Here is a 13,599-nt window from a genome sequence, read left to right on the forward strand (position 1 = left end):
GGCAAGGGTAGTAGCTGCTCCATAGGCTTGTGTAAGGATAGAGTGTATGAGATCATTGGCACAAATGGTTTACACAGTATGGCTCATCATAAGTGCTCAAGAATTGTCAGCTGCTATTAGTAATAGCAGCAATGGCAGCTGTAGTATAAGTAGTTGGTATATTAATTATTATTAGATTATGAGCAGATTTGAGTTAGAGCTGGTGAGTAGCAGCCATGGTTTAAATCAAGAAGAGTTAATAGTTAATTTTTTTCCCTATTATTTATTACATCAATACATTTTGGGCAACTCCTATATGTACAATAGCGTTCTAGGCACGATGGGAAACCAAGAAATATGAGGGATAATCATAGTCATAGAAATACTTTGAAGCTGGACAGCAGTTTACAGCTAACGACACACTTGCACATAAGTCATCTCATTCAGTCTTCACAACCATCGCGTTAAGAAGAAGAATGTCCATCTTCTGCCCCAAGGCAATATACAAAAGGCCACTTGAAAAAAATAAGTGTCCTATGTGTATCACACACTCCGCAAGAGCAAAAAATGCAGTTGGGCAGAGACATAAAAACTGTGGTTTAAAGTGGGAGAGAGCAATTGGCCAAAGAATGTTTAAGGGAAGGTGTAGTAAAAAGACTAAGTGGACCTGGAAAGACATGCACGACTCAAGTGTGTGACAAGCACAATGGGGAGAACATTTCAGTGATTAGAATAGTCTGGTAGAGAGAGATTGCATGACGGAGTCATGGAAGTGGGTGCTGCAAACGCAGACTGAGCTGGACTGTAGAAGGGCTTAGAGAGAGCCACTGGCCTGTCTGTCAGAAACGTTCAAGCACCAGAAAATGCATTTCATTTTTCTCTCTGTAACTCTCGGTGCACAAGGATCTCACGAGACAACTAGTCCACTGTTCTTTTCAGTAAAAGAAATCACAGGCTTTTAGAAGCATGACAACCCACTGAGTGAATGGTTGGAGGGTCCCCATGAGTATTCCTGGGGCAGTGAGAGGGAATAATTGCCCATGGGAGGGAGGATTGGCTTTTACATTTGACAATTGTTACGTTCAAATGACTGTCTTAATTCAGTGTTGTACACCCTAGAACTGGAGACAGAACTCAAGTGTCCAGGTGGAAGCTGTGTCCCGGGATTGAAGAAAATAGGAAGCCTCAAAGTGAGCTGTGAGGAGTTCCTGCTGATGGGGCTTCGCTATCAGCATATGGATCCCCCTTCTCCCAACACCGATTATATCTCCATCCGACTGGACCTCACAGATAGCAGGAGTCAGGTCGTATACAAGGTAGAGTTTGGGGTTATGTGTCTATGTCCCCAGCTGATCCACAGAGAAGGCCAGTTTCCTGGAGTTGCTCGTGTTGGCTCCCATACCAGGGGGAGTTCCTGGGCATTGGGCCTGGAACTGCCCAGTGACTCATTAGAACTGGAGGCTTATTTATTCTGCTAATAAGGGCTTAAAGCAGTAGCTTCTGTAAATAATATCAGTATAAGAAGCTGGGGTGACTGTGTGCCAGATGAAACTGCTTGGCTCTCTTCTGTCTGGACTGGGGCCAGTTACATGCTACCCTTCTTCACTCTTTCCCTTCATTCTACTTCAGCTTGTCATTTGATCTTTTGTAATACCTTCCTTTTATGCCCCATTTCCCCCTTCTTTATTAGAACCACTTTTCACCTGTTAGAGGAAGGATATCAGGGGGTCCACGTACCTACTCTGCAAAGCCAGGAAACTGGGAGGGAGGGGACTTCAGTCCCCCGTTTATTGTAGTAGCGGATTATATACTTTTCACTCTTCCAGACTTTGAGATGGAAGGCTGGGTCATCAAGGAGACAGACCCCCAATTTCTTTTAAAGTCTTTCCTCTTCTTGATCTCTTTACATTGAAATGATGGCGTAAAATGGAATCAATTTATACAAAATATTTAATATGCTATTTTACTGATTCATGTACATATTCTATAATTTATTTTCTTGGGTAGCTGGGCAACTGCAACAGCTTGGATTTTGTGCTGATATGCAATGATCCAAGATTACATTTGTGAAAACCTCCATCTTTCACAGTCTGACTTCTCACTAGGATTTCTTCTGAGACACAAATATTGAACATTACTATCCCTAAGAAATTTATAAGACATGGAATGATAAGCAAATGATAAAAGAGGATCATGAAAATTTAGAATTGAGATTTGGAAAGACTTTGAGATAGTCTGGTCAAGTTGATCAGGTAAGTTAATTGGAGAGCTCTTAAAGGATAAATTGAGTCTAATATGTAATAGTTAAGATCACTGGGCCCAGACTGCCTAGGTTCAAATGTTTACTTAACTAGCTGTGTGACTTTGAACTTTATGCTTCATTTCTTTAATCTTGAAATGGGGATCTTAGAGTAACTGAGAGTGTTAAATGAAATAGTTATGAAGCACTTCACACAAAGCCTGGCACATAGTAAGCACTACACATATTTTGCTTGGGAAAAAGCCCCCAGTAAAAAACTGATTATTAGCTAGGTTTGGAAATATCTGGTTTAGCCCAGGCCCCTTATTTGATAGTGGTGGCCAGAGAAATTGCGTACTTGCCCATGTATTACATGGGTGTTTTATGGCTGAGCGAAGACTAAACTCTAAGTCTCCTAACTCCTAGTAGTTATCTTCTGTTTGTTTTAACATGAAACTCCTTTCACTTTTAATGTTTTCTTGTCTCCATTAAAAAAATTAGATCCATTTTTTTTTTTGTAATTGATTTTTCTTCTTTTTCCTTTCTATATTGAGTTAGGGCTTTGTTTATATTTTCAGATCAGTTTTACTGAGCGTTTATCCCTTCAAATGAACTTCTTGCTTTATTTAGCATTAATTATTAACTATTGACCATAGTCAGTTTGGCATGTCATAAAACAGATTCTCTGATGAATATAAAAGTAATATGCTCACTACAGAGAATATTTTTAAAAAATACAGAAGGCGAAATAAGAAAATAAAACTAGCCGTATTTCTACCATTTTTGGACACACAGTGGGGAGACATGCACACCTTGTTTTATGGAATTGAATTTATACTGTATTTAAAATTTTCTATCTTTTAAAAATTATTTTTATGCTTGTATAAATCCATCACCATCGAGTGACTAAATGACTATTCACCCATAATTTCTTCTAGTTTTTTAAAGGTTTTCTTGTTTACCTTTGCCTTTGTAATCCACCTGTAATAAATTTTATTATATTTTGAAACACAGGAATAGTTTTTTCCAAGTAGCCAAAAATTTTGACACTATTTGTTGAATAGGTAACCTGTTTTACCCTTGATTTTAGATGAGTCATCTATTGTGTAGAAAGATATTATGTATACTATTTCAAGGCTAGTTCTTTTGTTGCTTAGATTTGCCTACTTATTCCTATACCAATATTCTATTATTCTAAATATAATAGGTTTATAATACACTTTAATATTTTACAGGCAATTTCTTAATCATCACTAGTCTTCAAAATTTTCTTAATCCATTCTCACCTATTTTTAGTTCCAGAAAATAGTTAAGTCATTTATATTAGTTTTAAAAAAGCCCATAAGCATTTTTATCAGGATTGGATTAAAACTACAAATTATTTGTCTGTAGAATTGGAATGTTAGAACATTTACCCTGTTGAGTATTCTCATCCAGAAATGAGATATCCCCCTTCATCTAGGCAAGTATTCTTTGATGTGTTTCTTTAAAGTTTGCAGGTATTTTTTCATGTAAGTTGAGCACACTTATTAAGTCCAGTCCTAGATAATTTGTTTTTGTGAAATTATTGTGAATAAATTCTTGCCTTCATTATATCTTCTCATGGGTTACTGATGATAAATAGGAAAGTTTTTTTTTTTTTTTTTTTTTTTGGTATAATTCTCTTCTATCTGGCTTCTTTCTTGAATTCAATTATTCTAAGAATGTTTCAATTCTTTGGGCTTTTAAAGACCCTAATTACATCTTTCACTAATGACGATAATTTTATCTTTCCTTTTCCAGTAATTACTCCTCTTATTTCTGGTCTCTTCCCCACTGGCTTGGCCAGAATAATATTAAATATAATGATGTTTACAGGAAGACTTGTCTTGTAGTGTTTATGAATATCAACTATGCCACACTATTCTTTTTAATGCTTCCTGCTTTGAATTCATCTTTCTTTGAAATTGATATGGTCATTTCTTTTATTTCTTACATGATAACTTTGGATCATCCTTTTACTTCTGATCTTTGTATATAATTTTATTTTAAATGCCGCTCCTGTAAGGCACATATAATTGGATATTTAATTTCAGAATAATTGTTATGAACCAGGGAATTTAAGCTTTATTTTTGTATTGATAGATACGTAGGGATTTTTTTCTATCTTGTTCTCTGCTTTCTTGCTTATTAAAAAATTTATCTCTCAATATAGGCTATATTTTCTTGGCATTTATTTTTACTTATTTGAAAGTCCTATATCCCACATTATGTTTTACTAGAATTAAATTCTAAATGAAAAATTCTTTAACCTATGTTTTTAATATTTAAAGTGAAAAACAAACAAACAAAACACAAGTTCTCTTGGCTCCTTCCTATAGATGATGAGACTTGATCCTGTTTATCTTTTTTCCTGCCAGTTGCCCGCCTCCCAGGCTTTACTTTTTAATCTGCAATTTTAGTTCTAGCCTACAGTTATTACCCTTATTATTTCTTATATCATGCATCTTTTATTTCAAGTAAGCTTTTTTGACATTTGACATTTGTATCAATTTTCTTAACATGTTTAAAATAACATACTGATTTAATCTTAACTCTTGTTTTAGTTGGTCTTATTGTTTAGCACCAGTCCTTTTTATATTGTGATTTCTCCATTCTTCAATTTTCAAATTATGCATCTTCAAATAATTTTTCCCATGGCATGTGAAGAACAGACACTCTAAACCCTGGGTATCTCAGCATATCATTCATTTGTCTTCATAATCCATGCAGTGGGGGCTGGGGGGTATATATGTGCGGTAATCGTCTTCTCTGTTTCTTTTTGAGCTTCTCTCTTCTTTGGAGCATTGCTAGGTATTTTCTGAACTTCCAGGCTGTGGGTTTGGGGGGAGTATTGGAGAGAGAGGTCTTGTTTGATCAGGCACTGATGGGATATGACTTCACGTTCTCTGAGTCTGGCATATGTATCAAGCTGCTTATTTGTCTCTGAGGCAGTTTCATGGCTCCTCAGAAGATACCCCATCACAAAGATCCTTCATCACTGAGGCTTCTTACCTATAAATCTCTTTCTAAAGAGGATGCATTTCTGGCCCGAGTGATCACTTGGAAGTCCTCCGGTAGCTCCTAAGATATGATTGCCACTTTCAGCTTCTTGCTGCTGGGATTCTTTATCTTCTCGAGGATGTACCCTAAAGATCCGGGCTTGGATGGCCTCAGACGAACTCTCTGTTCCACTTGGCCCATATCTGGAAGCACTCATGTAATCTTTCCTGCCATAAACAAGGAATGTAAAACAATCCCAGCGTAGCCACCGTTATCTTCTGCCTCTAGCCACTTAGCTTCCTCAGGTATGAGTTTGGCATCAACCCTCTGTGTGCTCCACGTGTAAAAGACACACTTTAAAGCTGGTCTCTGGACACCTGAGACAGGGATGTAGCATGGTCCCATCCTTCCTCTTTGTGTGGCTGTGTGGTGTTGGTGGTCAGGCGAGTGACTCAGCACAACACAGCATTCCTCGCGCTAAGTAAATCGCTTTCTTTTATCTTTCTTATAGTGGGCAAAAGGCTTCTAGAGTCCGGAGCTGGTTCCAGACCATTTGCTTTGTAAACTCGTGCTTTTCATAAACTCGTGCTTATAGTATCTGTCCCACATTCACTTTGAAATCTGACGTCTCTTTGATTAGAACTTCAGTTGAGACAGAGCCAAGAAGAATTCCATTTTTAACATTCCGTTATATATGGATTATAACTCGTTGTCCAATAGCCAGTGTTCAGCAATATTGAACCCATGTGACTAATAATTGAGCTTGGTTCTCTCAACAGTAGAAAACATAAAATCCCAGGATAACTAGCATCTCCTACTATGAAGGTTCTTCCCACCTGCAGCACTTGTTGAGCCCTTAGATCCCAGGACGCACCTTCATGGTTTCTCTGGGGGATCCCCATCCTGAGGGCTTCTTCCTCATAGCTCTCTCATTTGAGAAGGGGGCATTTCTAGTGTGAGTGGTCATTTGCAATTCCCATTACCTGCTCCTCACTTGGAGACTCAGAGTTTTAACTAACTAGACAACTGGCAACCATCCTTTAGTTGCATGAGTATCGAGCTATAAAGACATTTTCCTTCATCCTGCCCCTGCCTGCTTTAAAACAACATTACAGGAAGTAACAGGGTGGCTGGAGGAGATTGGCGATGTGTGCCAGCTACTGCTAAGTACTTTACTTTGGCTATCTCATTTAATCCTCATTTAATACTTGGAGATCTAGTATTCCCATTTTACAGATGTAGGAAATGAGATTTGGGAATTAAATAACTTGCCTAAAGTTACACAGATCATAAGTGCTGGAGATAGAATAAAAGCACAGTTCCTTCTGATGCCAAAATTGGTGCACCTTCTCAACCCTGGCTGCCTATTAGAGTACCCAGACAGCTTTAAAAATACCAGTTTTCCAGGTCCCTCCTCGAAACAATTCAATTAGGACTTCTGCCGATGAAGCTTGGGCATCAGAATGTGTTGAAACTCCCCAGATGATTTTAATGTACAGCCAGGTTTCAGATCACTGCCAGATACACCCTCTATTGAGGCTGTGGTTTTATGGTAAATATCATATTATTAACCCTGTGTGTTACAGATTCCTTTATATTGTTTTCCCCTTCATATTTTCTTTCTCCTTCCAAAGTCAGAGAGTGCGTGGTTGCCTGTCTATATCAGAGCTGGCATTCCAAATCAGATTCCGAGGGCTGCATTCATGGCCATGTTCATCCTGGAAGTGGATCAGTTTATCCTGACCTCTTTGACGACATCCGTTCTGGACTGTGAAGAGGATGAGACCCCCAAACCCTTGCTGGTGTTCAACATTACTAAAGCCCCTCTCCAGGGTTATGTGACTCACCTGGGGGATCACACCAGACCAGTGTCCTCATTCACCTGGAAAGATCTCAGTGACTTGCAGATTGCCTATCAGCCACCAAACAGCAGCCATTCTGAAAGGAGACATTATGAGGTAAGATGGAAGCGACAAAGCGCCTAGCCTATTTGGTATTCGCAGCGTTATTTAAGAAGCCACTTCCCTTAGCCTTCAGGTTAGTTTGTACATGCTTTGGCTCTGAACAGAATCAATCACTGTGCATCAGGATGCAAACACAAATGCCCAGAGGAGCCAGGCTGGTGATGCAAATAAGCAAATCTTCCTGGAGGGAGACTGTGGGGAACTGGACAAAGAGCTGGTGTGGGAAGAAGCAGCTACAACTCAGTTCTAGGTGATACACACCATCTAGTGTTGCTAGGTAGTGTGTATAGCTCATGTGTCACAAGAAGTTAGAAATCTATAATTTTTTTGTAAAAATGTTTCAATTTTTAAATATAGAAAACATATTACAAATTTTAAAACATATTGTGCCAGCTACAAAATATTTCTGAGGGCAGCGTTTGGTCTCACCAGTTTGAGAACTCTAGTGCCCTCCTGTGTTACATAGACCATTGAAGTCAGAGATGAGTTTCATTTATAATTCTTTCATTAATAAACTCCTTTACTCTTTTTTTTTGTTTGTTTGCAGAAGTGTTTTACTGGGATCCTTAATTAATAACACCAAGTACAGGAGATTCCATAGTCTCATATGATAGCTAATTTCACTGTCGAACACTTTCCATCAGGAAAGTCCTCTTTTTATTTAATCTAAATCTTTTCTGCTGCCACTCCAGCCTTTTTCCTCTTGTTTTGTATTCAGTGGGAGTGAAGAACAACTGGTTACAGAGTTGCACATAATAATCCTTCACATACTTAAAGACCTACCAGCAGGTTGATTCAAACAGGTTGGACAATTTAAATGGGCAGATTGATACAGATGTGAGTTCAGGTTTATTAAGGGACGTGAGTGTCCCTGGGTTTACCAAATTGTCCTCCATCTAATTTAGGCATTTGCAGCGTTTAGTTTCAAGGGCAGACAAAGGACTTCAGACTGTAAGTATTATGTTTTGCCCTTTGCTTTTATTTACTTCATTTCATAATAGCAAGTGGCAGCTTTTGTTTCTTTCCCCCCCCAGCCTCTCATTCCTTCCATATTATGAAGTAATTTCTCATTAGATGTCCAGTTTTACCTCAAGCTCTCAAATGAAGCACTTCTACTCTGCCGCTTCCTGTGTGCCTTTTTTTTGGCATTGCATAATGTAATCTTAAAGCAGAATTTGTTCAAACATGTGATTTTTTTTTGTTGTCATTAGAAGGTAACTCGATTTTTTTTCAGTGGAGATTATACACTTTTCAGATTTTTGTGGCCTGGAAGTGCATTTTGTACATTTGGCTGCTTCTGATGGGATTTCTGAGAGCTGAGCAATGGCCTGTACTCCCGAATCTCACTGACCCTTCTCTGGGCTGTAACACCAAGGCCGTCTATTCTGTCAGGCCTCTTTGGAAAATTCAGTCATTCCATTATGTACTACATGTACTGAGAAGACAATTCCTTAGTGAGTACATAACATACAATTTTGTATGGCTCAACCTAATAAATATTTTCATTATACCTCGAGAAATACATCACCCACCTTGTAGTTTCATTTTTAGTCTGTTGCATTGGCACCCTTGAATCTGTTTCTTTTGATGTGTTGTATTTGCTGATATGTTACTGTTTGATAATTGCTCTTATCCTTTCAAATGTATTGCACATCCTTCAGAAGTAGGCAGTGTACCTTCCATTTTTGTATTATACCACGTTCTTCTCTGTTAACACCTGGTGAAATACATACATATCACATAACAAGGCTTAAAACTTATCATATAGCCCCACTAAGTAGTTATGGATTTCATGGGAACAAATAAAATCTAGAGGTTTATTCTAGAAGGATAGAGGCCTCTAGATGAGGGTCTCCTAATAGCAGCACCACTGACATTTTGGACTAGATAATTCTTTGTTGTGGGGCTATCCCTATGCCTGGTTGGATGTCAGTAACGTCCTTGGCCTCTGTCCACTAGATGCCAATAGCACCCCCTCCACACTCATATGTGAGACCATAAATGTCTGTAGACATTCCCAGATGTCCCCTGGGGAGACAGGACAAAGTCACCCCCAGTTGAGAACCATACCTAGACCCCATACCTTTGAGAGAGGTTTGATTGGTATGATGATGGACTGACATCGACTCCTGAGCAAATGCAGTGGCACGTCTTCCACATATTTGCTTATTTCATGGTAAAAAATTCTTTTATGGAGAAGAAAATTTTAAAATTCGAATACACTAAGGAACAAGATCTAGAGCCCGGAAAAGTGAGATCAGGTTGTCAAAAAATGAGATCAGGCAGCAGCAGCAACCCGAATCTGTTTTGCTTCCATCTGTGGTATATACCCCAGAAGCAGTGGTATATTATCCTAGAACATTTCAATGTGTGGTTCATATGCAACTGTTTGCTTGCAGGTGGAGTTGGAGGTGTATGACTTCTTCTTTGAAAGGAGCGCGCCGATTACAGTTCATATCTCTGTCAGAACAGCAGATACCAATGCCCCGCGAGTGTCCTGGAACACAGGTGAAGCTCTTGTGGGTTTCAAGCCACAGAGCCCGGAAGGGAAGACAAAGTATATGGGTCGGGAAAGAAAGGCGGTTTGATCCCCATTTCACATGTGAGGAGACTGAAACCCAGACAGGTTAGGGGCCTCAGATAGTTGGTTTTGGTTTTGTTTTTCTTACTGGCAGGGTGAGAAATTTAAATCCAGGATTCCTGAGTGCTGGAGACAAGTTCTTCCCTCTGCATGAGATAAGCCAAAAAGAACTTTCACCTGGATGAGGCAAAAAGGGGACTGTGTGTAATACCAAGCTGTAGTTAGATGGAGAGAAAAGGTCTCGGACTGTGATTATTCAGAGAGATAGAAGGAAGGCATAGACTGGTGCCCTGTACATTGTCCTGTTTTTAAGTTGGGTTGCATGGAAACCACAATATGTAAGTAAGAGCTTACACTGCTTTATTTGTTTGAAAAGAATGCTCTGCCTCTCATTTCTGAGTGGACTTATAATGCAATGTATATATTTAGGTCAGATGTAAATGTAGAATGTCAATGAAGATTTTTTTTTTCTTTCCCATTAATCCCGTTAATATTATTCAAAACATATTTATAAGCAGTGGTAGGTTCTGTTAAGGGGATAGTACATGTGTCTGATTTTAATCCTCAGGTAGGAGCTTAAACGAGTTGCCTCTTGTGTTTATGTGTTTGTGTGTGCGTGTGTGCACACATGCGTGTTTGTATGCATGTGAATTTCAGTAGAGATGGAGAATATTGGTTGAGCAGCCTTGGTTTATAATTCTACTTCTAGCTCCTACTCTACCTTTGTTAGAGGGATAATGAGAGCAACGAAAGAACTGGTAACCTAAAGTTTAGTAATAACACATATTAAGTATATTATGCTTGAGCGTAGAGACTTGATAGTCTGTACGTGTGCTTGTGATTTGTGAAACCCTGGCATGTTAAGAGAGCTCTAAATCTGATTTTGGCTACTTTGGACATTAGGATCCTTTTCAAAATGAATTTTTACTTATTATGAACTTATATGTTTATCATTGAGAACTTGGAAAGCACATTAAATAGAATAAATGATGAATAGTCATGAATAAATAAATGAAATAGTATGAATGAATAAAATCATTTATTACTCCACCATGAAGCCATAATCACTTAATATTTCATTATATATGCTTCTAGTCCTCTTGTTTGCTTTGCTGCTGTGTCCCATGATGTCTCATTCTTTGCCATACTGTACACTCTTAGCTTCACAACACTTATTACCAGTCAGAGATTCTTTATATCTACTTCTCCTTCCCCTATACCTCCCTCCCTCCCTCCCTCCTTCCTTCCTTCCTTCCTTCCTTCCTTCCTTCCTTCCTTCCTTCCTTCCTCCCTTCCTCCCTTCCTTTCTTCCTTCCTTCCTTCCTTTTTCTAAATATGCTGCATGTCTTAGCCCAGGTACCCTAGCAGCAGCCCCTGAGGCAGGTTGTATGCATTAACCCGGCACTGAAAACTAGAGTAAGGGGAAAAGGGAAGCCGAGGTAGTAAGACTGAGCTGGTCACAGCTTTACAAGAAAATAAAGCTGAGGGCTTGATAGTGCTGATGTCTCCAGGAAGGGATGGAACCACTGTGTGTGGGGGGAGTTGGGTGGGATGGAGAAAGGGTGAACAGTCTGTCAACTCCTTCTCATTTCCTGCCTCATCACGGTCAGTTTGCCTCACTGGATGTTAACTCCCACATGTCCAGGTGTGTTACCTGGCCCCTCCTATCAGCCACTGCACAAACTCTCTGAGCCCCAGGGTGTAGGATTTGGCCACAGTCTCAAGGGAGGTCATGGAAAAATCAGGCCCTTGCCTCAGAAGGCAGTGAGGTAAACAGATCAGAAGATGAGGTAACTGGAGCAGCCAAGGCTTTAAAATTGTGGGGACTGTGGGAACCCTCGTGGGGCTGCTGCAGTTGGAAACGATCAGGAAGGCAAGGGAGGCTGGGTAGTTTTGAGGGGAAGCACTAACTGGACGTCCCAGTACACTGTCTTTAAATGTTGTCAGCTGTTTCTTTAAAAAGTTCTGCTCCCTTTCAAGATTCCTTGTAATCTGTTGGCTCCCAGCTCTAATGGGTAATGGGAAGGGTCGATGATGCTACAGCTCCCTGTCTCTCACTGGAGTATTCAGTCTGGAACCTTTATTCTTGTTCTGAGCAGCACTCTCTTTCCCCAGATTTCCTCCAGCGTGCTGGGTCCAAGAAAAAGGTTTTATTTTGATTTCTTTAGTTACAAAAGTCCCATCCTTATTAGAGTCTAAACTAAAATACAGCCCTCATTATAAAATGTCAGATACTTTACATCTAGCACCATTGAGCACTGTCTTAGTACAGTAGCTCTGTATATGCATATTTAGCCACTTTACATTCTCTGTCCTGTGGGCTACTTACGAACTCGTAAATTATAGCTGACCCTTGAACAACACAGGCGACTGGGGGTGCTGACCCTCCAGGTAGTCATAAATCTGTGTATAACTTATGACTTCCCCAAAACTTAACTACTAATAGACTACTGTTGACTGGAAGCCTTACCGATAACATAAATAGTCAATTAACACATATTTTGTATGTTATATGTATTACATACTGTACTCTTACAATAAATTAGAGAAAAGAAAACGTTATTAAGAAAATCATAAGGAAGAGAAAATAAATTCATAATAGTTATTGAAAAAAAAAAATCTGTATATAAGTGGGCCTGCACGGTTCAAACCCCTATTGTTCAAGGATCAACTGTACCGTGTTTCCCCGAAAATAAGACCTAGCCAGACAATCAGCTCTAATGCGTCTTTTGGAGCAAAAATTAATGTAAGACCTAGTCTTATTTTGTTATACTATAAGATCGAGTCTTATCTAATAATATAATATAAGACCGGGTCTTATATTAATTTTTGCTTAATAAAAGATGCATCAGAGCTGATGGTCCGGCTAGGTCTTATTTTTGGGGAAACAGGGTATATGTAAAAGAACTTCTGTTTTGTCCACAAAATATCTGGATATAGCCTTTGAAAAACTCCTTGTGGACCTTAATGAACTAGAGATCCCCATGAACATAGTATCTGTTCTTTCCTTTGGTGTTTATTTTCTGGCACTATCATGTCTCTAAAGGATATGTCACAAGGAACCAGATGTCAGATTGGAGTTAATAGTACTGAAAGTAAAAATATTACTAAAAATAACAGCTCAATTCCAGTTTCTTGAAAAGCTTTTCAAGATACAATTTTCAGCTAGTTCTTTGAGTTAAAATTCATTAATCTTGTCTTAAAGTAGGCTTGTTGGCATGTCATAGAACTTTGCAGGACATTTTTATTTTGTCCTGTAGGTCTGAATCTCCTGGAGGGCCAATCTCGGGCCATCACTTGGGAACAGTTTCAGATCGTCGACAATGATGACATTCGCGCTGTCCAGCTAGTCACTGTGGATGGCCTGCAGCATGGACGGCTCACAGTAAGAGGTGATGACCAACATTTTTAACCTAGAAAAGAACCCAAGACGTACTTTGTCCGAAAACATATTTAATAAGATCTATGAAGCATTTCTTGGGCTCCATTCCTAAATGAATGGTTATATCCCCAAAATGTGGAGATCTTGAAACAGTTGGCTTTTGTGTTAGGGTGTTCACATCAGTGGATGACCATTTATGAGCAGTGCCTTAGCTCATTATTTAAAGCTAATATACTTTGTAGGGCTTCTTCTACGTATACTCTTTAACTGATTGTCTTATAGTTGGAAGACAAAATATTTCTCTCTCATTTCTCAGCGTCAGAGAAATGTGTTGAAAAACAAAAAAAACATTAAAAAAAACAAAAAAAAACTTTGGTAATCATTTTGTTACGATGGTATTAGAAGCAATTACTATAGTTTAAAGAAAATGAGT

At 39.0% G+C, this 13,599-nt stretch overlaps 1 protein-coding gene across 5 annotated transcripts in view; it reads left to right on the top strand.

Annotated features, from left to right (window-relative positions):
* Positions 1–13,599, top strand: part of FREM1 (FRAS1 related extracellular matrix 1) — a 168,804-nt gene that overhangs the window by 38,610 nt on the left and 116,595 nt on the right. For all 5 annotated transcript variants that reach the window (XM_033123895.1, XM_033123893.1, XM_033123896.1 and 2 more), the window contains 4 exons: positions 1,099–1,295; positions 6,874–7,197; positions 9,603–9,711; positions 13,045–13,176. In XM_033123895.1, coding sequence (XP_032979786.1) covers positions 1,099–1,295; positions 6,874–7,197; positions 9,603–9,711; positions 13,045–13,176 — 762 coding nt within the window. The remainder of the gene's footprint in view (positions 1–1,098; positions 1,296–6,873; positions 7,198–9,602; positions 9,712–13,044; positions 13,177–13,599) is intronic.

This window comes from Rhinolophus ferrumequinum, chromosome 12, assembly GCF_004115265.2.
Source record: "Rhinolophus ferrumequinum isolate MPI-CBG mRhiFer1 chromosome 12, mRhiFer1_v1.p, whole genome shotgun sequence".
In the NCBI taxonomy this organism is placed as follows: Eukaryota; Metazoa; Chordata; class Mammalia; order Chiroptera; family Rhinolophidae; genus Rhinolophus; species Rhinolophus ferrumequinum.